This window comes from Chelonoidis abingdonii, chromosome 8, assembly GCF_003597395.2.
Source record: "Chelonoidis abingdonii isolate Lonesome George chromosome 8, CheloAbing_2.0, whole genome shotgun sequence".
Lineage (NCBI taxonomy): Eukaryota > Metazoa > Chordata > Testudines > Testudinidae > Chelonoidis > Chelonoidis abingdonii.
In genome coordinates this window covers 5,966,605-5,993,799 of record NC_133776.1, presented here as the reverse complement: position 1 = coordinate 5,993,799, position 27,195 = coordinate 5,966,605, and the positions used below count along the sequence as shown (strand labels likewise).

Here is a 27,195-nt window from a genome sequence, read left to right as displayed (position 1 = left end):
ATAGCCAACTCTGCCTGTGAACTCTAAGGGACCTCTTCACCACCACTTGTCAACAGCCCCAACAATAAGATGGATGCCTGACGGACAGAAGATAAAGCACCCACCTTGAAAGTCTTACAATATTACATGTAAAAATGCAAGGAAATAGAGTGCAACAGAGCTGCATGAGTGAAAGATGGAGTCTCACATGGTTCTTAGTACAGTCACCATTTTTGTTTGGATTTTGTAGGGGAAGATCAGGCATCTAAAACTAAAACTTCTCCATGTGGCAGGGGGACTAGGCCTTCTGGAGGAAGTGCGTTTTAAGGAGGCACGTAGAGGAACAGGTGTGAGCCTCGTAGGGCAGTCAAGAAGAGATGCCAAGTATAGAGGGCCAGGGACAGCATGAAGAGTGGACTGTGGTATAGGAAGTCAAATTAGATGATCTGGTGCTTAGTCTCTTCTAGCCTTAAGCTCTATGACTGACTGAGAGAAGATCACACAAGGGTGATTAAGTTATGAGGCTGAGGCAGAGCAGAGGAAGGCCGGACCCAAGCTGTACAGGGTCCTGAGGGTGAAAACATGGAGCCTGAAAACTGAAGCAAAAGTCAAGAGGCCGTTGGTCAAGGGATCCGAAGAGTGGACCTGGAGTGGGAGACATGGCCGATGTGGTAGCACTGTGGACCAACTGGAGGTGGGGTGGGAGGGAGAGCAGCATGTATGAAGCAAGGTAGGAAGTTCTGTGGCTGCTAGCAACTTTTAGGCCTCTCACTTGTTTGCTGTAAACTCTAGTTACGAGGGAGGGAGGAAAAGAGGAACAAACATTTTGTGCCATCAGAAAAACTTTCCTATTATTGAGGGGAAGACTGGTGCAAACTTCACAGAACTGAACACTAGACAGGATAAATAACATGAGAACGTAATACAGAGAGCAGCTGTCCACTGGCTGTGGCTAACAGCCCACGTGACCTAAAAAGTATTTTCCACCACTAACTTCTACGAATGAATGGGGAACCGATTCTGAGGAACACTATAGTTACTCTCAGAGGCAGGAGCTAGAAAGGCTGCAGAGAAACAGGTTCTGATTACATCTGCTGAAAGAAACATATTGAGTGCAAACATACACTGTCTCCTTCTCTGGCCCTTCGGTCATTATGCTGAAAGAACAATTTTTTCCTATACCAAGCTCCTAAGACCACCAGAAAAAGCATCCGTTCTCTTAATAAATATGACAATTCAGAAAGTAAATACACACTTGATACATAGGAATTGACAATCACTGATCAAATATAAAAATATAAGGAGGAAGAAATATTTCAGTTCATGTAGGTTTTAAAACTTTATTTCAAATTACCCAGGTATTTGGTTTTATATTATCAGTGTGCTAGAAGTTCACACAACTAGCAGCAAACAGGCAATTTAAAATAACACACAATATTCTGACATATTTATACTTAACAGTCTTAGAAATTATGGAATGTATTTACAGACATACAAGTATAGGCGGAGCTTTAAAAATCCTTTACTCTATTAATTACACGTTTACAAGGTTTTCAGAAACAAAATTAGATTGTTTGTAAAACACAGTATCTATACAAAAGGTTTTTTTTATAGGTTTAAATCCACCTTAGAATTCCTCTGCTTCTAAAACCAAAATGTCAAAGAACCATTTAAAGTCATAAAAGGATTAAAAATCACCAGTTATCACGTCACTGCTAAGAGCAACAGAAGTGTTCTCAGTGCTGTAAAACGCTGTCGAGAATTTAATAACCCAGCCAGGACGGGGCTTTCCGAATAAGTTTCTCTGGTCGCTAGCTCCCAAGGAGGAGAAATCAAAATCCCCTATTTCCTGACCAGATCATTTCAACACCATCAAGGACCATTAAGTGCCAGTGCCACTTCAATGTCTATTTCATAACATTCTTGATCCTCAGTTTCTTCAGTGCTTAGCAAGGTTTGTGTAGGGTCATAGCGCAGTGGAGTTAACATAAACCTACTAGCAAGCCCTACACTCTGAAATAGATTTTTCCCCAACACAAACTCCCCAAAAGGGCAAGACCACAATTGATTCTTGCTTTAGCACAGAAAATGAAATCCAATGCGTTTTCTTTAAAATATTTTTTCATTGTATATAACAAAAAAATTGCACATAAATATACACCTCTATCTCAATATAATGCTGTCCTCGGGAGCCAAAACATCTTATCGTGTTATAGGACAAACCGCATTATATCGAACTTGATTTGATCCACCAGAGCGCAGCCCCGCCCCCCCAGAGCGCTGCTTTACTGTGTTATATCCCAATTTGTGTTATATTGGATGGCGTTATAACGGGGTAGAGGTGTACCAAAAAATCCCAACCCATTTAATTACAACAGAAAATGGAAGTGTTTTTTGGTATAATACATCACAAATAAACCGTATCTTGAAATTTCAGATTTGGATTTTCATCCTTGATGTCTGGTCTACATTTAGTGTTTGCCAGCACGAAAACAGAAAATTAAAGAGTCAAACTAATATGGCCACACAAATGTGTACTTGCTCGAGTGAAATGTTTGTTTAGAACTGTAAAAGAAATAGGAGAACACACCTGACCAGGCATACAAGCATAGTTGCTGATGTAAAATTCGGTTGCACACATTTGTGTGCGACAGTAGCTGATTTTACAAGACACACCGAGAAGTGGCTATTCATTGAAAGTCAGGCTCAACCTCCAGTTAGTTTTCCAAAAATTAACATTTATGAAATGTCCAATTTCTACCAACATGAATGCTGTTACGGTCAGTTTCTGTACGTCTGGGAAGCTGGGCTGGGGCAAAAAACAGACTCTCAATTCCATATTAAGTTTAACAGATTTCTTACGGTGGATACATCTAAATATTGCATCCTCCTCTTGATCTATTAAACAAAACCTAATACCCAGGTACACAGAATGCAAAGTATCTGGTACTGAAAATTCAGATTCATTTGTTACTCCCCTTAACAATGATTTGTAGATAACCCATAAGGAAGCATATATGGTCTATGGCAGAACTGTCTATATTAGAATTTTCCAAACAGGGGGTCACAACCGCAGAGGGTTGCAAGATTTTGAGCCATCAGGGAGGAGGAGTAAGGAGCAGCGTGAGGGAGTGGGGGCTCTGGAGGGGACATGCGCAACACCCAGTCCCGCTCTGCCTGCTGGGCCCTCCAGCAAGAACCACTGGCATCTCCACTTGGTGTTGCTGGAAGCCTCGAGCCAGCAGGGAGGGGAGGCAGAGAAGCTGCTGATGGTCCTATCCTGGGGTGCACGGAGCTGGCTTCAGATAGACTAGTCTCGGCTGCTGGCAGAAGAATCCAAGGGCTGGCGGTGCTGAAATGAGCCCCCCAGCCTGGCAGGGAGCTGCACCACTGGAGAGGGATGGGGAGTCTGTGCTGCCACCACTGATGGGGTGGAGTGCCCAGTCCGTGTGCTCTGCCTGCTCCACATTGCAATCACAATTCCCTCCCACGTACCCTTGAGAGTGGGTGATGGGAGAGTAGGGCTGGCTGTGGGACCGGGCAGCACAGGGTTGAAAAAAATCTGCCCTCCTCCCAAGAAATATCTGAACTGGCACCACTGCTTCAGGGGATGGGGGCAGGGGAGATCATGAAAAAGTTTGGGCACCACTAGTCTATAATGTCAGCAGTGAGATGCCATCCCCCATTCAACAAATGGCAGAGACTGAAGTAAAAAAAATTCTCCTTTCACTGCCACATAGACTTTAAGGCCAGAAAGGACCATCATGATCATCTAGTCTGACCTCCTGCACGTCGCAGGCCACAGAACCTCATCCACCCACTCCTGTAATAGACCCTTAACCTCTGGCTGAGTTACTGAAGTCCTCAAATCATGCTTTAAAGTCTTCAAGTTGCAGAGAATTCACCATTTACACTTCTTTAAACCCGCAAGTGACCTGTGCCTTTTGCAGAAGAAGGAAAACACAGAATCCTTTAAGGACCAGCCCTGTCCTTTGCAAGCCTTCACTTGGAACAAGGTGCTGTGCACACAGCCTGCATCGTTTGCTGGGGGAAGGTGTACCTGCACCGAGCTGTCCTCTTCCTTTTTATGATGCATGTTACCAGCACACTCCGATCTTCCCGAAACCAAGGCAGCCACTTACACATTATGAAAATATTTTCTCTTATCAACTGTGCGACTCTAGTTTTAAATATCCTTCACGTGTTTTTCTAGACTTATGGTGTGATAAGTGGTGTCAACACCAATATGAAGCAAAATATGTCCTCATGCGAAATCGTTGAGACAACAGTTACCACAAGCTACCATGAAATAATTATTATGCAGACAAATCAGGGTGAGAATGGAATGACAAATCTAAAGGGAAAATTCAGCTAAGCCCAGACTTCTGTGCTCAAATGTTCCCATGACCAGGGTTGTTACAGCAAAGAAAACTTTTAACTAACTTTTTTCCCTCCCTTCTGCTCACTTCATCCCCTCTTGGTATTACTGGTTCACTAACAATACCCCAGAATGGAACACCACAAAGACTAGAAGTCTCATTCACACCTTATGCAACCCATGATAATGGCAGAGGTGTCTTCTGGGATACCCCAGGGAATAGCAAGAGGATTTCACTGTGGGAGAACAGGATTTTTAAAATGTTACTATATCAAAAAGTAAAGTTACTGCAGAGCTGGATGGCAGCCTAGTCAAGGGGCCATGGCAGCAGGGAGTCTGGACTTTGACAGTCACCTTTAAAGTAACATCTTACCTTATTTTCAGTTTCCTGTTCACATATTTTGAATTTCCACTTTTTGGGGAAAAGGAGATAGGCGGAGGGGAGTAAAGGCAGTTTACAGCACTGTATGAACTACAAGAAAACATGCTTTAACAACATATTCTGTCAAACCCACCCACAGAAATTTCCTTTTGCAAAAGACTGGCACTTTGAAAGCTGAGCGTTATGCCAACACACAGAACCACTCCAGGAATTCAATAATCTCATTCTTTCCTATAATAATTTGTTCCTACATAACTGGGGTCTTCATTGGTGTAAGGGGGTGGCTGTGTGTTTTCAGTTGAAAACAGAATTGGATAACAAATCTCTAATGGATGGTCTGATAGCTTATGATTATTTGCACTGGAATGAAAATAGGTAAATGATTCTCCATTGGAAAATCTTCAGTCATTATTTGCAGCAGATACAAGCCATAGACCAATTTAACATTACCATTTAGTAACCAAGTCCCCATGATGGATAGGAGAAGGCATGAAAGGTGGTCAGATGTTTCCCACTGAAGTGGGGAAGATTCCAATACAAGGAGAGATTTATAACCAACTTAAAGCCAGCAAATACTTTGATTTGTTTAATAAAACTATTTGAACAGTTATGGTTTAGCATCTTTCACTGAAATGTGTGTTACTTATAGGAGTAACAAGCAGTATGTTTTCCCTGGAAAAAACCAGCGCTATCTATATTTTTTGAATATTGAGGACATGCCAACACAGATTAAAGCATCACTTTCAGTCTTGCTTTGAAAAACTGAGACTCATCAGCTTCAAAACAGAGTCTTAACCTGTGATGTTTATATGCACTGGAAAGAGCTGGCATTTCTTAGAAGCAGGGAAAACTCTCTGGGACTCATGGGGAGGACAAGCAGTCTCCATCACTGTGTTCAATGGAAGCATCCCCTTTGGAACTACATCCTAGTAGGAATCTTACAGTTTTTCAAACCGTACATATAACCCCCCTAAATCTACATAGTCAGTTTTAACAGATGCTTCTAAACAACCAGACAAAGGAATTTTCCCCAAGGAAAAACCTCACTTTATAAAGGGGAAAAAATATTAGTAAAAAATTAAATGGAAACCGGTGTGATCTCCAAAAAAGTGGAGAAATGAAGCAAAACATTCCTGTCAGGAATCACAGAGGCTAATTTCCTTCTTAGAACAGAGCTCTGTGTGTTTGGATACACTGCACCAGCAGTAAAGTCTTCATGTTCTTCTGCTTAGCCAAGGGAAACCAAAAGGTCCTGGAGATCTCTATGCAGCAGACAGGTGGTGATGCTGCTGCTTTGGGGGTGCAAGCTCCAGAAGTGCGTGGACTGTCACTGCTACCTGTGTCAAACCTTTCTCTTCTAAAATATGCAGAGGCAAACATAATCGCTCCTACACGGGAAAAACACAACAAAAAGACAAAAACAAAGAAAAGGGATGAAAACCACTCAACTGAAAAGAAAAGAAAAAAATGCAAATTAAGCAGAAGGAGACTGAAATATGAAATGGGATGGACACCTGAACAAAAGTATCTATGGAAAGACACCTTTACCTCTGGAGAAGCCAGCTGTAAATCTGACACCAAGGTAACAAACCAGCAAACTCTTGGACAATCATTTTGTTTATTCATCAGCACTCATGAAAAATATATGTACAAATAAGGACTGTTTTCAGGGGAGCAAGATGACATCACTTGATGAAATCAGAATTGGATTGACTGTGGAGTGTGGGGCCTTTACTTCAATCTGCTGAACATGATCACAGATCAAGAGTACAACAGGAATGGTGTTTTCATTTCTGTAACACAACAGGGATGTGGGAGAGTCCTCAAACACCGTTGTTCAGCTACCAGATGTGAATACGCAAACACACTTTTTAAAGCTTTTAACAAATACTGAGATATTAGCATGTGCTTTGGAAATGTTGTGCAATAAACGTGAGAAGTATCCGCATGCTTGTCAACAGCAAGAGATATATTACCCTCACGAAAACCCTCTTAAAACAACACACCACACATTTGGTCTGATCTTTCCTACTAGACATACAGCAGAAAGCCATGTGAAAGATGAAAACAGAAGAGCACATTAGCTGTTTTATGGCAAAATAGGATCTTATTTATATGCACGATTGATTGGCCTTCGGAAAGGATTACGGCTGTCAATCACAGTTAACTCAGGTGATTAACTAAAAAAACCCATCACCATTAATCGCACTTATAACAATAGAATACCAACTGAAATTTATTAAATATTTGTGGATGTTTTTCTACATTTTCAATATTTATTTCAATTACAACACAGAATACAAAGTGCCCAGTGCTCACTTTATATTATTTTTATTACAAATATATACACTGAAAAAATGATATACAAAAGAAACAGTATTTTTCAATTCACCTCATACACGTACTGTAGTGAAATCTCTTTATCATGAAAGTTGAACTTACACATGTGGAATTATGTATAAAAAAACTGCATTCAAAAATAAAACAATGTAAAACTTTAGAACCTACAAGTCCATTCAGTCCTACTCTTGGTCAGCAATCACTTAGACAAATGAGGTCGATTACAGTTGCAGGAGACAATAGCTGCCTGCGATTCTGTTTACAATGGTCACTGAAAGTGAGGAGACAGGTGTTCACATGGCACATTGTTTTAGCTGCATTGCAAGGTATTTACATGCCAGATGCGCTAAGATTCATATTAGTCCTCTTCATGCTTCAATCACCGTTCCAGAGGCATGTGTCCGTGGCTGATGACAGGTTCCTGCTCAATAACAATCCAAAGCAGTGTTGGATCCGAGCACGTTCATTTTCCATTATCTGAGTCAGAGATGCCACCAGTAGAAGGTTGATATATCCTTTTCTGGTGGAGTTGGGTTCTATAGTTTCCGCATCAGAGTGTTGCTTCTTTTAAGATTCTGGAAAGCTTGCACCACACCTCGTCCCTTCAGAGTTTTGGAAGGCGCTTCAAGATCTTAAACCTTGGGTTGAGTGGCAGTAGCTATTTTTAGAAAAATCTCACATCGGCACTTCTTCGCGTTTTGTAAAATCTGCTGTGAAAATTGTTCTTAAACGAACATGTGCTGGGTCATCATTCCGAGCTGCTATACATGAAATATATGCAAAATGCGAGGTAAAACAGAGCAGAGAGACTACAATTCTCCACCGAAGGAGTACAGTTCGCAAATTTTAATGACACATTATTTTTTGTTAATGAGCACCATCAGCATGGAAGCGATGTCCTTCCTGGAATGGTGGCGGCCCATGAAGGGGCCAACAATGTTCTAGCTATATCTTGGCTGTAAATACTTGCAAAACGCCAAGCTAGCGATCAAGGAAACGTGTCCACTGTTGCAGGACCAGAGTAAAGGAGCAGGAAAAGGACAGGAAAGTTCCGGAATCGAGGGGTCAAAGGGGGGGAGGGGGGGGGGGGGGAAAAAAGGGGGGGGCAAAGAGGGGAGGACGTTGGCGGTTAGAAGGGAGGGGGGAGAGGGCAGTAGGGGGGGAGTGAATGGAAGTGAGGTAAGGAGGGCAGGAAGCAGAGGGGGGAATGGAATGGGGGGGTGGAAGGGAAGGGGGGGAGGCATGGAAAACAGTATCTCCCATCAGCCTAAGAAACTTGTTTGTCTTAGTGACTGACTGAATAAGAAATAGGACTGAGTGACTTGTAGCTCTATAGTTTTACATTGTTTTATTTTTGAACACAGTTTTTTGGTACACAATTCCCACATTTGTAAGTTCAACTTTCATGATAAGGAGATTTGCATAACAGTACTTGTATGAGGTGAACTGAAAATTTTTGTTTTTTTTTTACAGTGCAAATATTTGTAATAAAATAAGTATAAAATGAGCACTGTACATTCTGTGTTCTGTATTGTAATTGAAAATAAATATATTGAAAATGTAGTAAACATCCAAAAATATTTAAAATAAATGGTATTCTGTTATTGCTTAACAGTGTGATTAATCATGATTAATTTTTTTAATCACTTGACAGCCTAAGAGAATACATGTAAAAGTGCTGTTCTACTGTTAAAAAGAATACAATGAAGAATTACTAGGATCATTTTAAAAGGCAAATATCCTTGATATAGGAATAAAAGAGGGTTCATCTGAGCTATCAGTTAATTCATCTTTCACAGGCACTTTTTTTTAATACAAGTCACCTCAGAAAAGCACCCTTACTAAGTAGTAGTACTTAAAAATATCTAGTGAGGAATGAGAACATAAGAACATAAGAACGGCCGTACTGGTCAGACCAAAGGTCCATCTAGCCCAGTAAATCTGTCTACCGACAGTGCCAATGACAGGGTGCCCCAGAGGGAGTGAAGCTAACAGGCAATGATCAAGTGATCTCTCTCCTGCCATCCATCTCCATCCTCTGATGAACAGAGGCTAGGGACACCATTCTTTACCCTTCCTGGCTAATAGCCATTTATGGACTTAACCTCCATGAATTTATCCAGTTCCCTTTTAAACATTGTTATAGTCCCAGCCTTCACTCAAGTATATAAGCTTTCGAGGCATATACGGAGTTGTGCTGTTGTGTGTATAACATGAGTTTAGGGCCTACTCCTGCAACCAACTCCACAGAGGCTGTCCGCCTGTGCTCAGGCAGAATCCCACTGACCTCAGTGAGGCTTCATGCAGGGGTCCAACCATGGAGAGTCAAATGCGGAATCAGGTCCTTGCATTTCTGCTTTTAAAAAACCTGATACCCCATATCTGGCCACTCTGTAAACCCCTGGAGAATCTTTATACATTTCTTTACATATGCACATGGCAACCTGATTTTCTACACTGCTTGCATCTTCGGTGAAGACTTTACAAAAAAATCTTTAGATTCTTGGCAATGTGAGAGTGATCAGAGCGTGGACTCCTCGTGTGGAGACCTCGACAGGAGACACATTGCGTAAGTGCAACCTGCAATTCTTGAGGTAAGACAGGTATCAGACTGCCACCTTTCAGCTCCAATAAACAAGGAGGCGTCCTTCTCAGACTAGAGAAAAGTACAATTACTGATAAAATATCTGTGGATTTCAGCCTTTTAAAAATATATAAAAACAAACATGGGGAAATGATTTGGAATGAACCCATACCTCAGAGACAGACAGAAAGGCTTAAAACTGGAAGACACCATTATTGTAAACTCTTGCAGTTTTTATCACAGTGTTCATTAAGAGAAGTTAATAAAGGCAACTGAGTTAGTTTTAGTTCATATGAGTAAACAGTGCAAAAACAGCTCCAATGGTCAGTTTTTAAAAATAACTGTAATCCTGCCTTTTGTGGGGGAAAAACAAGCACGTTCTCCTCAGGCAGAATTCCCAGACAGGAATGTTCTATGTCAAATCACAATGTGATCTGAAAAGGAGGCAAGCAACTCCCATTAACCTACTCCTAGGTTAGTAGCCCTCCTTTTATTACAAGGCTCCACAGATCATGCATATCAAAAACCATTTTCAGTGGCAATTACAGCATTTGCAATTCAGCTACGTATGATGCAGTGCTTCAGAGTTACTACTGTGTTACTGCTGAAACACTGGGCTGCAGCTGCTAAACTGGGTTTAAGAGCTGTTGACCATATTTCTTAGGATTAAGAGGAATTAATTGAAACACATTCAGAAAAGGACAAATTACTTAATACGCACTTGTAACTGGTCTCTGAACACAGTCTCCTGAATCAATCTACACTGGGGAGACATGGTCTCTTGCACACAGCATCAGAAGTGCCTTGAAGCTTTAAGATATTTTTGGAACTCTGACTAGAAAGAAGTGGGAGGGCAGAATGGGAACTCAGTCTAAATATTCAATAACTGAGCAGGAGAAATGTGGAAAACCTGGATTAAAAACTAGGCTAATGGGTCCCAGGCTTTGTGGGTAGCAATCAATATACTGGGCTAGGACTACAGCTGAATTGATCATTGCCACTACTTCCCATTAAACTGTGGTTGGTCTAATCTGGAATAGAGTTTGTGCGGCTCCAAATGCCACTCTTGCAAACATGACACTGATTTTTGAAGGAGCCGAAGCTTCACAGTAAGTACTAACACCCCTCCCCACCTTGCCACATGGCAGTGGTGCACTGGCACCCAACACAGAATCTCTTCATCTAGGCAGGGAAGAGGCAGGTTCAGTACAAGTTACAGAAATTCATAGGATGGCTGATTGAGAAGCACCAGGCTAGGTAATACTGCCCAGAGAAAAATGTAAATCGTGAGCTCCATGTAGTGGCTCTGCAAATAATGTAGTTAGACACTGATCAGTTCTGTTTCTTTTGCTGGCAAACTCTGAAGGAAGTCTAATATAGAGTTCACGTGACAGTCCCATTAAAACAGTAGCAAACAACAGAAAAAGGCAGATAATTGGTTTGGTGTCAAAAGAAAAAGTTGGATGGCGTTTGTCTGCTCCTTTTGACATCCAATTTATGGATCACAGTCTCCCTGAGGATGCATGAAAGCTACAGCATGCAGTTTGCAGCTGAAAAATTCTGAAGACTACCTGAGTTTTGCAAAACACTGAAGAATGAATACGTTATCAGAGCTTGTAGCCCACAATTCTATGATGCAAAGATTCTGATCATGAGGAGGAGGAAGAGACTTATGGAATAAGGTTGAATTTGAGCTCACACCAATCAAGTGGCCGCTCCAGATGTTTGCTGTGAGAACCCCAGTAATATTCCATGACACTACAAGGTTTCTGATGGGATTTAAAGATAACTCATCTTGCACCAGGAACCAGATTTTTCCCAGTGTGAATGAAAAAATTCAGCTCCTCTACAAACTCCATGCTTGATGTATTTGGCCATGTGTATGGTGTGCTGCTGCAGCTGCGCCGTTCTAAGGTGCACTGTGTGACTGCTCTTTGGTGCTGGGAGAGAGCTCTCCCGAGGACAAAATAAACCCACCTCCAATGAGGGGCAGTAGCTTTATCCCACCAGCGAAGCACTGTCCACACCAGTGATTTCACTGTTAAAACTTCTGTCATTCAGGGGGGTGTTTTTTCACAGCCCTGAGCAACAAAGGTTTTAACAAGGCAAGTGCCAGCGTAGACAAAGCCTTGGTAAGGTAAAGGAGCTCAGGATTCATTGTCAGCCTAAGTGCCTATTTTTAGGCTTTGTCTATACTACCACTTTTGTTGGTCAGAGTGTGAAACACACACACACACACACACACACACACCAACCGACGTTTCACCAGCAAAAGTGCTGGTATGAACAGCGCTATGTTGGCAGGAGACGCTCGTTCGGGGTGGTTTAATTATGTCGGCAGAAGAGCTCTCTCCTGCCGGCAAAGAATGGCTACACGGGAGACCTTACAGTGGCATTGCTGTAGTGGTATAGCTGTGCTGCTGTACGGTCTGTAGTGTAGACATGGCCTTAGTTAAACGAGACACTATTCAGAACCTACCAATACAAGAAATCCAAGACTCTAGCAAAAAAGGTTGAGGAAACTGGCATGTAAAAAACTCTGGAGCCCTCCTGATAAAAAGAATCGTAGGCCACATCTCCTCAGACAGTAAGATATAACCAGGCACATTGACATGTAAAGAAAAAAGAGTATTTTTCACACATAAATATCACTTTTCATCAGAGGAACTCAAAGCACTTTATAAATGTGGGTGGTATTCCCATTTTATAAATGGGGAAACTGAGGTAGAGTGGAGCTGTGATTTTCCCATGTTACACAGCCATTCAATAGAGTTGTGACTAGAACCCAGTGCACCAAACCCTAGTCCCTTACTCCAGCCACTGGACAATAATCCCTCCCCGGTAAGTAGAACGCTTGCTAAACATCACACAAATACAAACGTGTAACAATGTCATAGACTGTCACCTGGCTGTACCAAAGAGCGTTTTTACATTGTACATGTCAGCTCTGACTGGTGATCAGGAAGAATGCACTTATCCAAACAGTTCTTGACAAAATCAAAGCCTTTACCAATCGCTGAAGTGATGTAGTGAGTCAGCAGCACCACTGTCCTTCAGCTAGAGGAAAAAGACCCAGCAATAGAACATACAGAGTGTTAGCATTAGAGTACAGTAAAATGCCACAAAGCCCCAAAGCTGGATGGAAAGAGAGACAAGAGTGGATTCTTCTGACTCTGTCCCCAGGGAAAGAAGAGTTTCAACTGTCCTTTTAGCGCTGAGGTTTAGCTGAAGAATGTCAGAAGGGGAACAAAGATTGTCCTGTCCAAAGTGTGTGAGCAGGAAGGGAAAACAGACAGAAAAACAGAGTCAGTTGATCAACCGTGCAAGTATCCATGAAGCAGTCAGTCATCTGACATCTCAAATACATCCAACAATTTCAAGGAGTAAATTACAACTGGTTAATTCTCACAAACGAATCTGCAAGACTTCTGTTCTAAAGAACTGCCTCCTTATATGCATTGTGTGTTCATTAGTGTTTCAATCTCTCTAGTTTAAATATGTAATAAAATCTCTTCAATAAAAAGCTGACAGCTGTCATAAGTGTTAGTTCCAAACCATTATATTTTGAAAGTCAGAAATAAATTGGATACGGTATTCTTAACTACCACTGGCTATATATGAGTCTTCACGTTCTACATACTTAATCCATACTTTAATTAGTGAAATTATTCAAAATGGCACAAAACAGAGCAGATTATTTACCTGTAATTGATCTCTCATTGTAGTATTCTGCACAGATATTGAGTATTTTATCATATGGCTTAAGTGTTTTAAAATTATCAACATTTCTGGACTTTTCACCTCCCTCCAACAGAGGCATCAGCTGTAAACAAATGATTGATAGGTGCAAATATAGCATATTATAGAGTCCAACTGTCAGTTTCTTTTGATCCAAGACCACTAATTCACACAGTTTTATATAACTATTCCACTGGAATACGAGTGTGGCTCTATGCAAGATACTACCTTTAGAGAACAATAACTACAGGTAACTCGTTTGTCCTCTTAAAAGGTAACTATTTCTACACAGGTCCATACTTTGAGACATCCTTCTATTTCTGTAAGCTCAGAATTTAAATGAAAGGAGACACACCCAGGCATTTTTTCAGTAACAGTACACTAGACTGGCATTCTCATGCAGACATCCTACTTTCTCTGCTCAGGGGCAGAGGAGACATGTAAGGGTAAGTTAAGAGTTCAGCTGGGGAGTCACTCAGCTAAGTATTCACAAAGGCCTTGTTCTTCAGGAACTCTAATTTGAAGCTCAATACAGATTCTAGGTAGATCTGCCTCTGTCACCTACATGCAGATCTACCGTAATGGAGTCCACACCATAGACTTGCATTCAGTGCATAGACTTGAGCAGCTTAGTAGATATGACCTACTATTTCACTTGTCCTCTCCCTTCAGCTCCATGCAATATGAACTCACTGAGTGAGACTGACAAAGTGAATGACTTTGGTTTACTCCAGCACCTCTAGTTACTGCAGCACTCGAAAGTAACAGTGGATCCCTCTCTGCAGTGTTCCAACCTCATGCACCAATGAGTCTTAAGAGATTAACGGGCAGCTAAATAAGGAGTTTATCCTAATTTTGGTGGCTTAAGGCAATCAGCTGTCATACATCTTGAAAGTGAAGCTATCAGACTTAATCCAGGCAAATACTGCTTTAGCAGCGACTGTCCAGCAATCACTTTCAGAAGTAGTTATGAGTCATTGGGTCCATTGTTCCTTTCAGAGACATCTTTCAAAAAGCAAACAGGATTAAAAAACAAAAAACAAAACATGAAGCAAAACTGCAACTTGAATTCTAACACTTAGTTTATAATGTAAGGAAACATGGCAATTAATGCACCAGAGAGAAAAACAACAGCAAAACAGAGTAAGTCGCTATTAAAACATCAAAGTCACCTTTGCACTGAGATCAGCTGGTGTCAGAAGTGAAGTGGGGAAAGAGAAAGAAAAGACAGTTGGACTATGATGTGCTATATTGCATATCTATATTTCCATCTCTTAGCTCTTGACCCCAGAGAGAATGTGCAATGTTTTGGAAGGTGAAGAGGAATTCCAGAAAATACTAGAGCTTGAGAGCAAGAACAAATAACAAAAGGAGTGGAGATCTATGAACAGATGACTACCCATCAGAGAACAGACCAATATCAAGGTTTCTTCTTAGACAATCCAAGTGTTCACATAAAATAACTGAGAAGTAGGTTTTGCTCTGAAGGCAGAACAGAAACCTTGGTACTGGGGGGAAAAACACTCAGAACTATATCAATTTTTTTTTTTTTTTTATTTTTAAAGCCTCTTGGATTAACACTAAACATATGGTCTCAAGAAACCTGAATGACATTTTTCAAAACCAGATTCTTAATGCACCTCCTCAGTCTGCTTGACAGAATCATACTGAGCCCAACTATAATGAACTTTCTCTAGATCACAATAAGTGAAGCATAGTCTTTGCAAACCATTATAGCAACTTTATTTTGCTTCCTGAGACAATGGAAAACTAAATCAGCTCTTTACTATTATATGCCCTGACATGTGAACCTACAGTACTAAACTTTACACATTTGTATTGTCCGCAAACATTTCAGAAAGATCTTTTTTGTAAAGTACCGTACAATACAGTATACCTGACAATACAGAAATAGGAGGGGATTTACCTGAGGCACACCAATCTTTCTGCAAGCTTCCAGGAAATTCTCCACATTTCGTCTGCATTTTGCCATTGTTAGCTTAGGCTGCAAAGAAGCAGGGGAAGAAGGCATACAAAGTTCTTAATTGGCAGGATTTTTAAAAATAAAGCTTTTGGGTGAAAAAAACTCATAATAAATCGGCAGGCCAAAAATGCATCATGATGACACAAGCTTGTCTAATTCAAAACAGAGCTCTTTTCTAGGGTGGTTGGACATTTCCTTAGAAAGGCAGGCATGTAGTGAAAAGCTAACTCACGAAGTGCTGAAATGGATATTGTAATGGAAAAAGTATTTTGATCTGTGCAAAATATACACATAAAGTGTTCTAAGATAGGCTGCACATTTGGTGTCTATTTTGAGTGGCTGCAATAACCTAATCTTAAAAATACATTTAGAATAAAACATACATGCACAGCTCTAGTACGGTGATCTTTGAATTTCAGAGCAATTTTATGATATGAACCAACCTGGAGCCTATTCTGAATGACTAAATTATATGCATTGTGATGGGGCAAGGCCAGATAGCTACAGTAAAGTACTGATAGACAGGTATGTTAGCCCCAGGCTAAACAAATCCCTAGGACCATGGTAACCAAATGGCAGTTGCTCCAGGTTAATCAAGGCACCTGGAGCCAATTAAGACCTTTCTAGAAGGCAGTGGAGATAGCTACTTTAATTAGAACACCTGCAGCCAATCAGGGCAGGCTAATCAGGGCACCTAGGTTTAAAAAGGAGCTCACCCCAGTCAGGCAGGGAGGAGCCAGAGGAGAAGGAGTGCGAGTGAGGAGCTGGGAGCAAGAAGGCAAGGAGCTGAGAGTGAGAGAGTGTACTGCTGGAGGATTGAGGAGGACAAGCATTATCAGACACCAGGAGGAAGGTCCTGTGGTGAGGATAAAGAAGGTGTTTGGAGGAGGCCATGGGGAAGTAGCCCAGGGAGTTGTAGCTGTCATGCAGCTGTTACAGGAGGCACTATAGACAGCTGCGATCCACAGGGCCCTGGGCTGGAACCCGGAGTAGAGGGCGGGCCCGGGTTCCCCCCAAACCTCCCAACTCCTGATCAGACACAGGAGGAGTTGACCCAGACTGTGGGTTCCACAAGAGGGGAAGATCACTGAGGTGAACAAATCCGCCAATAAGCACAGGACCCACCAAGGTAGAGGAGGAACTTTGTCACAGCATGTTTAAAACATATTTCAGTTAAGAAAGAGGTACAAAAAGAGCCAGATGAAACCAGAGAACATGGAAGCTGCTGCCTGAGTTCCTTACAAAGTGTGTTTCATATGGTTAACAGCAGAGTTCTAAATTGTATTTATCAGATTTTTCTTGAATAATGGGCATTTTCTGGTTAACTTCAACACTTCTACACAGACTTTAACTACTGGAAAAAGAACAGACTAGACAAACAGAAACAAGACATAAGATGCCCCTTTTCTCCCTTGTCCTGGTTACCCACACTGTGGATAAAAGTGGACCGGGCAGCTTCTGTGAGGCTAATACTCCCCCCTCTAAACAGGTGGGTGGGAAGCTGGTGGAGCTTCAGCTCCACACCCTCAATGTGCCAGACAGCACAGCTGAGCTGGTACAGAGGGGTAAATAATCTGTGCCAGGTTAAGGGCTGATACAGATTTCCCCTTACTGGAGTAGGAGGGAAAACAGAGAACATATTACGGCTAGGGCACAATATAACCCCATTCCGCTCTCCAGGCACTGCGACTATATGCTGCCTCTTACTCAGGGCTTGTGGCAACGCCACGATTTCGCTCACAATGGAGAGTTAGAACCATCCAATTCCACGGAGGACAGGGCACAGAGATTATCTTCATTATGAAGCGAGTTTACTGAATGGCAGCTATATGCATCCATTTTTTGAGGATTCTGTAATCTGCCTAAAATGCCCTCATATCTATTTAGTCTGTTATCTAAACTCTGGGGACATCTGCATGATCAAACAAGAGCAGAGAAGACAAACCATAATGATATAGCACACAATGCTGTAAGTGCCAGGAAGAGTTCTAACACAAGTACTGTCTCCAAAATAAGTCAAAGCAAAACTTAACATACATTTTTCAACACTTTCCCCAGAGACTCCCTTTGGTTTTCCTTTTTTATTTATATAGTCATTCATCATGTTTTAAAATCATAACAAGCAAAAGAAATCTGCCTTTATGAGAGCAAAATGCACATTATATATTCAAAATACACTTGTATATTTCAAGTAGACAAGAGCCCACGGGGGTCTTGTATAGCTCTGTTGGATTCTAATTTATGAAGCACTGCTGTGGGTATGCTACAAGCAGTAAGGGAAGGCAGACAATTTCCCATGCTCCACCAATCTTCAAGTAGTCTATTAGGTTGCCTAAAAAAACACAATGAAATGAACAGACTTGCCACAAGAACAGGATCAATACTGTAAGTGACTCCTCTTCATTTCCTGATTCTCATATCGTCTCTAGCCACATGTGGTATTTTGGTGGTACACATTTTTAGTTGCCACTGATGAAGTTATAGATACAGGTACTTTTCCTGCATTACTTTCCAAAATTTCTAAAGCACTGCCCAAAATATTGCAGTCAGGAAACATGGAAGTATCTTCTTAAGCAATTTCTATTGCTGGGTGTACTTCCTGCTACAACCACTCCCAGAATACATGAAGATTAAGTTCCTGTCCTTCTGTTCCCAAAAGTGTGTATCTGGGCTTATCTGCCTTGTGCTCAAGGGACTCTGAACAATCTGATCAATATGCCCTATCAAAATTCCTAAGAGAAAGAGTTGATGGTAATTTAAGTGGATCCAGGAATGGGAGTCTATTCACATCAGTTGAGATGGAATTCTGATGCCCTATTTCTTTCTTATGTTTTCTGTATTGTGTTGCCACACATCCATTTAAATGGTATATATCCCAGCTATCTGTCCTCCTCTGTTTCTAAGACCCTTTGACCCTCTGAAATATCCTGTTTTGGTTCTCATATTGAATCCTGCCTTTTGTTTTACTAAAATATAAAAAGTTCTCAAGTCCTATACCAGGAGTCGGCAACCTTTCAGAAGTGCTGTGCCAAGTCACTCTGATTTAAGGTTTCGCATGCCAGTAATACATTTTAACGTTTTTAGAAGGTCTCTTTCTCTAAGTCTATAATATATAACTAAACTATTGTTGTATGTAAAGTAAATAAGATTTTTAAAATGTTTAAGAAGCTTCATTTAAAATTAAATTAAAATGCAAAGCCCCCGGACCGGTGGCCAGGACCCAGGCAGTGAGAGTGCCACTGAAAATCAGCTTGCGTGCTGCCTTCGGCACACGTGCCATAGGTTACCTACCCCTGTCCTATACATAGTTAAATTAATAAAATCTGTCTTAGAAGTAACTATTTAAAATAGACACACAAATGTCACTAGTTTTTATGGCTTTGCTACGCATTCTGCTCAGGCAAAGGAGACTGGTATTTTGTCAGCTCTGCCCAACATCAGAAGATGCTACGTGTAGTCTCACAAGGACTATGAAATGCTATGATGAGAGCCAGACAACTACAACACACTGTTACATCTTTGTATACTTACTACAGCAGGCGAGGGGACATGGATGCTGGGAACAGATCGAGGCCGCACATGATTGGCTAAGTGGCAGAGAACAACTCCGTCAGTAAGAGCTGCTCCAAGATCACTAGGCAAAGGCACTTTTAACCGTGACTCAATATTCTACAAAAGAATGAAAAACATCCAACAAAATATGTATCACACAAAGCAAATAAGAATACAGTTAAATGATTAAATACTGCAGCTCTTCTCAAACTTATTATGCAGAACATTTCATAACAGCAAAACCTCTCATGGACCAACATCCCTCTTAATTCTCTGTGGCTTGGTTCTCAAAAGGTTCCATTCTGTGGACCACCAGGATTCACAACTGACCAGTTTGAAAGCTACTGAGCTAAAAGACAAATGGAGTTTTCACAGTGCAGCACGTGCAATTAAAATCCAGGAACTGAGATAAAAAGAATGTTACTCAAAATTGATGAAAACCACAAATCCCAGGGTGAGTAACCAAGGTCCAAGAAATATATTCCACATCCTCCAGATACTCAGAGAATAGATGTACTATGAAAATAGTTGTCTTAAACTTAGGAGTGGAATGTAGTCACCAGAGGCAAGAGATAATATTTTCCCTGCAAAGGAAAACTGAACTACTACGTTCAATCAGTTTAAGTTATCTTAAGTAGGAAAAGGCAATGAAGTGTAGTGGTTACAGCAGAAGAAAGCAGGGTTTCAATTCACGGGTTCTATTCCAGTCTCATTCAATATATCATTTGCAGTCAAGCTGTAGCCATGTTGTTCCCAGGATATTAGAGAGACAAGGTGGGAGAAGTAATAGCTTTTATTGGACCAACCTCTGTTGATGAAAGAGACAAGCTTTCGTGCTACACAAAGCTTAGAGCCTGCCTGTTTCATTGTGACCTTTGGCAAATCACTCTTCTGTATTTCAGTTTACACATCTGCAAAATGAGTTTGGTTTTATACTTAAAACTCCAACCTACCTAGGAAGTAGGTTGTGAGGCTCAATATATGCAAAGTCCTTTCAGATCAACAGATGAAAGGAGCTACATCAGTGCAAAATATTATTTAGAGAACATACTGGGTTATGGTTTCCTTTAAGTCACGGATGGGCAAATTACAGCCCGTGAGCCGTTTTAAGCCAGCTCGCGAGCCGCATCACGCGGCTCGTCTCCGCTCCATCTGGGGTGCTTGGTTAGGGCCGCACTACGCAGCTCAGCCCCGCTCCGGCTGGGGCGCTGGGTTGGGGCCACACCACGCAGCTCGGCCGCGCTCCGGCCAGGGCGCTGGGTCGGGGCCCTTGGCCCCACTCTGGCCAGGGCGCTGGGTTGGGGCCGCACCACGCGACTTAGCCCTGCTCTGGTCGGGGCGCTGGTTCAGGGCCACACTACGCGGCTCGGCCTCACTCTGACACTCTGGCAAGGGAGCAAGGTTGGGGGCCACACCATGCAGCTCCCGGAAGCCATGGCCTGGCCCCGCTCTGGCTCCTGCGCACTCCAATCGGAGCTGCAAAGGCAGTGCCTGCAGATGAGGCAGCATGCAGAGCCGCCTGCCTGTACCTCTGCATAGGAGCCAGAGAAGGGACATGCCACTGCTTTCGGGAGCCGCTTGAGGTAAGCACCAGTCAGAGTCTGCACTCCCTGAGCCTCTCCCTACACCCAACCCTTTGCCCCAGCTCTGATCTCCCTCCCGCTTTCCAAACCCCTTGATCCCAGCCTGGAGTACCCTCCCTGCCCCCCAAACCTCTCATTTCCAGTTCCACCCAGAGCCTGCAGCCCAGTTGGAACCTGCACCCCTGTGCCAGCCCTGCTCCCTCTACTGTCCTCCGAACCCCTCGGTCCCAGCCCAGAGCACCCTCCTACACCCCAAACTCTGCCATTCCAGCCCCACCCCAGAGCCTATACCCCCTCCTGCACCCCAACCCCAATTCTGTGAGTATTCACGGCCCACCATACAATTTCTATTCCCCGAAGTGGCCCTTGGGCCAAAAAGTTTGCCCACCCCTGCTTTAAGTTCATGAGTGGAAGAAAAAAAATCCATTCTGGTGAAGTGCTTACATTCACTACTGTATTAGCATCAGCATTTATGGAATGAGTAAGAAGTCTTATTCCCTGACAAAGTCTCAAACAATTACAATGATAACTTACATTTCTAGTATCAGAGGAGTGGCCGTGTTAGTCTGGATCTGTAAAAAGCGACAAAGAGTCCTGTGGCACCTTACAGACTAGTAGTCTTATAGTCTATAAGGTGCCACAGGACTCTTTGTCACTTTTTACATTTCTAGGTACCTTTCATCCCTAAGATTCCAAACCACTTTACAAACACTTTTAAGAGTCACTTCCTGCACTACAGAAATGCAGCCATCTCTGGGGTGAAACACCACAGCAGCATAACAGACCATAGCATTTTTATTATTTATTATGTGTACTGTGGTAGTGTAGTCCCAGTAATGGACCACAACTCCACTGTGCTAATTTCTGTACAAACACAGAACAAAAGGACAGTCCCTACCCCACAGAGCTTACTCTCTAAGGGCTCGTCTTCAGTACCAGGCAGGGTAAACGACCAAAGTTACGTTACTTCAGCTACATGAATAAGGTGGCTGGAGTCGACGCAGCTTAAGTCGACTTACCCTGGTGTCTTCACTGCACTGCATCGATGGGAGATGCTCTCCTGTCGACTTACTTTACTCTTCTGGGGGAGCTGGAATACTGGAGTCGACCGGAGAGCGCTCTGCCGTCGATTTAGCGGATCTTCACTAGACCTGCTAAATCGACACCCGCTGCATCAACTGTGGCAGCGACCTCCCCGGTAGTGAAGACAAACCCTAAGTATAAGACAGGAGACAACAGGAGGATGCCGAAAGATGGGTAGTAAAAGGAAACACGATATTAGTTAGCAGTGGTCTGGGCACACAATTGCCTAACCATTGCCAAGCTTTTTGTAGGCATCATGGCAAAGGAGAGTTTTAAGAAGGGATTTGAAAGAGGACAATGAGGTGGCTTCACTGATGTTTACAGGGAGTTCCTCCCAGCTGGGAGGAGCAGCCTGGGAGAAAGCACAAAGATGCTCTTTAAATCTTCAAACAAGTGGGCGATGAACACTGGCTTCACTGGCAATCAGGTGGGAGTGGACAACTTGACAGTGTAAGAGAAGTGACGTTACATGACAGGAGTAAGATGAAGAATACTGGAGCCAACTGAATGGAAAATTTTTAGATTGTGAAGTTACTAACATTTAATTTATCCAACAGACTATGGCTGGCACTGGTTAAATGAAGGAAGTCCAAAACTATGAAGAAACATTTGTATCATACTTGCAGTGAATTTGCTAAAATGTTTATACACTAGTTACGGTTAGTACACACCTTCCGCAGTTGCTCTATTAGCTCCAGCTCTTCCTCACGTTGCTTGGAGTTCTGCCTTGCTCTGGAGTCTGTAGAATCATTAGGAGGAGATGAGGCAGAAGAGGGAGATGAAACAACAGCTAGAAAAACAGCATGAAGGAAAGTGACAAACTGCGTTTGATTCGGAGGTATTCCTTTAAGGCAGTATTATACACACACAGTATGCAAGTTTGGGTACAGTACATTTCTATTCACAAATTGATTTCCTTCATTAGATTATTAACCTAAGCAAGGCTTAGATGCTGTTAATTTTCTTTTGCCCAATAAACACTTGCATAAAAAGGATTACTTTTAGATCGCTTTGTGCAACTTTCATCAGTCTTGCTATAAAGGTGTGAATTCTGGTATGTACTACAGTACAATGCAAAGTCTATAACGCTGCCTTCGTTGCTATCAAGGGGATTAATAAACAGCATTACAATAGCCTCTGTATAAGTGAAAGTATAAATCCAGGAGAGCACAGCACTAATTCCCTCCACACACACACTCCACAAATTTGCGTACAAATTTTTTTGATATTTGTTACATTTATTTATTACCAAGACAAAAATATTGGACTTATTACAAATGGGACTATAACGGTTTATTCTAAGAAAGTTTAGCGACTGGTGTCCACAGATAGGTATCTAAAGCTAATTTGATGAGAATAAAGCTACTGCCACCAAGATAATGCAATTGTGCAAAAATTGATTAACTTGAAAGTTAATATAACTTTGCAACACAGTCCAGCTTCTTCCGCTATATAACCTACCTTTGTTCATTTCATCCCTTACAGCTGCTCGGAAAAGGAAACTCTCAGGTCGCTGGGAAGGGTTTCTATAGGAAGTAGGAGCGGCAGGGCCAGGATACAGAGAGGAAAGGTGGACTGAACAAATGTGGAAAGGCACAGAAAAGGAAAGGAGGAGAAAGAAGAAAAAGGTTACGAGTTTAATAGGAAATGGGTTCAGCACTGTAGTAATTAAAAGAACAAAATAAAATTATAACCTAATGACAAGATAAATTACAGCCATGCATGATAAAAGCATAGGACAGAAAGAGGCACCTTCAAGAGTACTTGCATGCTAAGCACATTCCATGCACTTTTACCATCAACTTGTTCCATTTTGTATTCAATGTGTCATTAGGGCAACGCCAATGCCAGAGCCTGGAAAATGTGGAGCCCCACTACTTTCCACAGAATGTGCCAGCAGTTCTGTGCTCTATTTACTTATGCAACTCAAGAGAGAACTTAACAAAAAATCAGGCCCACAGACAGAGCAGTCCAGCTTACAGATAGGAATGACATCTTTAACAGTCTAGCTATGCAAGCAAGCAATTTAACCTATTTTATCCCTTCTTTTTAAACTTTTTGCATCTCTCTCCTGTTACCTGTTTGAGTAGTAGGTGAAGCTGCTGATATAGTAGATCTGTCATCACTCTGTGGACAAATAAGTAAAACAGCATTAATGATCCTTATTGAGAGAGGTTAGGACCAGCTTTTCAGAAGTTACCATCCACCTAGACACATTTCAGAAAAAAAAATATAAGGGAAAAAACAGCCTATTGTTAAAAAAAGATGTAAAATAGGCACTTGTTTTGCAGAACTGATGCAAGTCATCTTCTTCAAGGAATAAAATGGTGAACGAGGTATTGTTTCTGGAAAGGACAGTGGCAATGCTGTGCTTGAATATTTTTCAGGGTGGGAATAGGAATATTACCTGTTTTTCAATTAAATATCATGCAAAACATGCAAGACAGCAGCCTTGATCCGAATACACAGCCCGCTCTAAATCATTGCAAGAGCGAAATTAGTATTAATTGAATTTCACTCTCCTGCCCACCCTCAGAGCAATACTGTGGTTAGAACTAATAAAAGTGCTGATCAAAGATTAGTTAATGATGGATTAACGATTTCTTGTGATTAATGCTTTTTACTATTCACTATAATAAAGTTTCCATAGCAGATGACGATGTACAGGATAATCACGTTTTATGGTAAGACTAACTTGTAAAGAAAAAAAGCAATGACATTTCCAGTAAGCTACAAGTCAGTAGATGGCTTGGGGAAGAAAAAATAAAAGAAATGGTGACAGGAAACAAGAATGTAAGAATCAATCCATACAGGGATTGAAACCCTGCTAGATACTAACATATTTGCATGGTTTAGGCTCACTGAAGATAGGACCAAAAGCTAACGCAACATAAAACCTACTGCAATTTAATCAGGTCAGTCAAGTTCATAAACTCTGAATTTCAGATTAGAAGCTGACAGACTAACACATATTAAAATAGAATTATGGATCTCCGAGTTTTTTGTTGGCTTTACTGGTGAATAATAGCTAGAGATACCTTGACAGATCTGAAGGCATGAGGCAAGGTGGTAGCACAGCCCTCTTGAGCCAACCCTGACATCGACTGAACACAGAAAGAAAGACAGCAGTACAAACGTTAGCAAACAGTTGACAGGATGTGCATGGACAAAATGCACCAGTAAGATTAAAAAGGGGCAGGTACTTACAAATGTTCAAGTGTGGCAAAGATATTAGTGGGGAGAGGTAAAAATGCCAGAATATTTGTTTGCTAAAATTAAAATACACCACTACCTCGATATAACATCACCGGATATAACATGAATTTGGATACAACGCGGTAAAGCAGTGCTCCGGGGGGGAGGGGGGGGACACACGCACTTCAGTGGATCAAAGCAAGTTCAATATAATACGGTTTCACCTATAACGCGGTAAGATTTTTTGGCTCCCAAGGACAGTGTTATATTGAGGTAGGGGTGTACAATTAAAATTTTCCTACCCTCAAAAATATTACAGTCCATGAACTTGAAAAATAGGATGTTTCATTTAAAACAAGAACACAATCACATCAAAAGCAGAACTAAGAACTATCATATTGATAGAAAGCTCTTCAGTCATATACTGACTGCACTGATCACCACACTCACTGACACAAAAGCCACTAATTAATTTTAAACCACTAATCAGAATAAACAGATGTGTACATTTTCAAAATATAAATTTCACATTGAATTGGTTATTTTCCTAGTAACTTCATGAATGTGCAGAAAACAAGATCATCTGATTGGCTCCAAGGCACAAGAACAGGCACAACATCTGATTATTTTCACAATAAACAATTTAAAAAATGATATTTGTGAGTTAAACTCCCAGTGATAGGAACTAGGCTATCAGAGAAGATGTCTGAAATGAAGCTTTTCAATGCTTTAGTGAGCAAACTTCCCTCACTAGGAGGGTGGTGAAGCACTGGAATGGGTTACCTACAGAGGTGGTGGAATCTCCTTCCTTAGAGGTTTTAAGGACTGGCTTGACAAGGCCCTGGCTGGGATGATTTAGTTGGGGATTGGTCCTGCTTTGAGCAGGGAGTGGGAATTAGAGGTCCCTTCCAACCCTGACAGTCTATGATTCATATTTTAATAAATGTCAAAGAGGCAGAAGAACTACTCTTCACGTTTACACAGTGGTTCTTGCTTTTTACCAGTAGAAGTTTTTAAACTAATAGGTGCAGCTTGGGGACCAAAGTCTGGAAAAGCAATATTTGGTGCTCGTATGCTGGCTATCTATGGACCCCCCAGCTGTTACTTCTGCTCTCAAATACGTGCTATGAGTGTGATGAAAAGGCTACAGCCTACATAGTCTGCTAGAGAGCAAAGGAGAGTCCACATAAAGACACACTGACTATACACTCTGACTGCTAAGTCTTGCCCATGATTCAACACACAAAGGACCTGTAGTGTGTCAACATGGCAAGTTATAAGGGAGTCTGGATCAGGCACAACAGTTTCACTGTAGTTCTACCCAGTCCTACATTTTCCTGCACACATGAAATGCAAACGAAGAACTGCGCCCTTAGATTTTAAGTGGCACGAACTAGACTATATCCTTCAACTCATTAGAGAGTATACTCAAAGCAGCACAATTCAGGAGCTGGATAAGTAAGGAAGGGACCAGTGCTTTCCAAAACTGTTTTCAAATAATACTTGAATGTATACAACACAACAAAAGGTTACTACCTCCAACAACCATTTAGGTGTAATGCACACACACTTGTTTGTTGGAATCTTAACGCGTCTGTTCCCACACTGCCCCTTTCAAAAAACAGACAGTTAGAAGTCATCTCTTACTGAAACTATGTGCAGGGCCAGCCTTAAGCACAAGTATCTCGGCAGCCTGAGTAGCTCACAAGACAACTCCCTCACCACATTCATATAGTGGGGGAGGAGAAGGGGTGTTGGGAGGCCTGGTTCGTGTCTGGGATACAGTTGACAAAACAAGTAATGATGCCTAAAAAACGGGATCAGTGCAGGCCCACAACCTTAACGTAACACTTTGTTTCTGTAAGAAAAGAGCAAGTCATCCCTGACACAGGCTAACAGAAGGGCTTAGGGTATGGCTACATTAGAAATTTCAAAGCGCTGCCCCGGCAGCGCTTTGAAGTGTGAGTGTAGTCAGAGCCGCAGCACTGGGAGAGAGCTCTCCCAGCGCTGCTTGTAAACCACATCCCTTATGGGTGTAGCGTGCAGCGCTGGGAGCCGCGCTCACAGCGCTGCCGCCCTGATTACACTGACACTTTACAGCGCTGCATCTTGCAGCGCTCAGGGGGGTGTTTTTTGACACCCCTGAGCACGAAAGTTGCAGCGCTGTAAAGTGCCAGTGTAGCCAAGCCCTTTGACACAAATCACATACCCATCAGCAGGCAACAGAGAGGAAACAGCAGTGCACAAAAGGGTAAGACAGCCACAACAGTAACACACTGCATGCTCTTCACCTGTTTGAGAGTCCCCGGCCTTCTTTTAATGGTATTGGTGTTACTGTCAATCTCAAACACAAAGAGAGGCTCAAAGCCATTCTGTCAGGAACAGCAGAGGAAAGAG

At 42.0% G+C, this 27,195-nt stretch overlaps 1 protein-coding gene across 10 annotated transcripts in view; it reads right to left on the bottom strand.

The window, feature by feature from the left end:
* Positions 1–1,305: 1,305 nt before the first annotated feature.
* LRCH3 (leucine rich repeats and calponin homology domain containing 3) overlaps positions 1,306–27,195 on the bottom strand; it is a 104,556-nt gene continuing 78,666 nt past the window's right edge. For 3 of the 10 annotated variants that reach the window (XM_075068338.1, XM_075068335.1, XM_075068336.1), the window contains 7 exons: positions 27,090–27,170; positions 23,682–23,730; positions 23,065–23,178; positions 22,275–22,393; positions 18,917–19,054; positions 15,329–15,406; positions 11,923–12,921 (listed from right to left, as the gene is read on the bottom strand). In XM_075068338.1, coding sequence (XP_074924439.1) covers positions 12,721–12,921; positions 15,329–15,406; positions 18,917–19,054; positions 22,275–22,393; positions 23,065–23,178; positions 23,682–23,730; positions 27,090–27,170 — 780 coding nt within the window. In that variant the 3' untranslated portion in view covers positions 11,923–12,720. Of the gene's footprint in view, positions 6,128–11,922; positions 12,922–15,328; positions 15,407–18,916; positions 19,055–22,274; positions 22,394–23,064; positions 23,179–23,681; positions 23,731–27,089; positions 27,171–27,195 lie in introns of those variants that run through there. The other 7 variants (XM_032777268.2, XM_032777271.2, XM_075068339.1 and 4 more) reach the window with 3 other exon arrangements.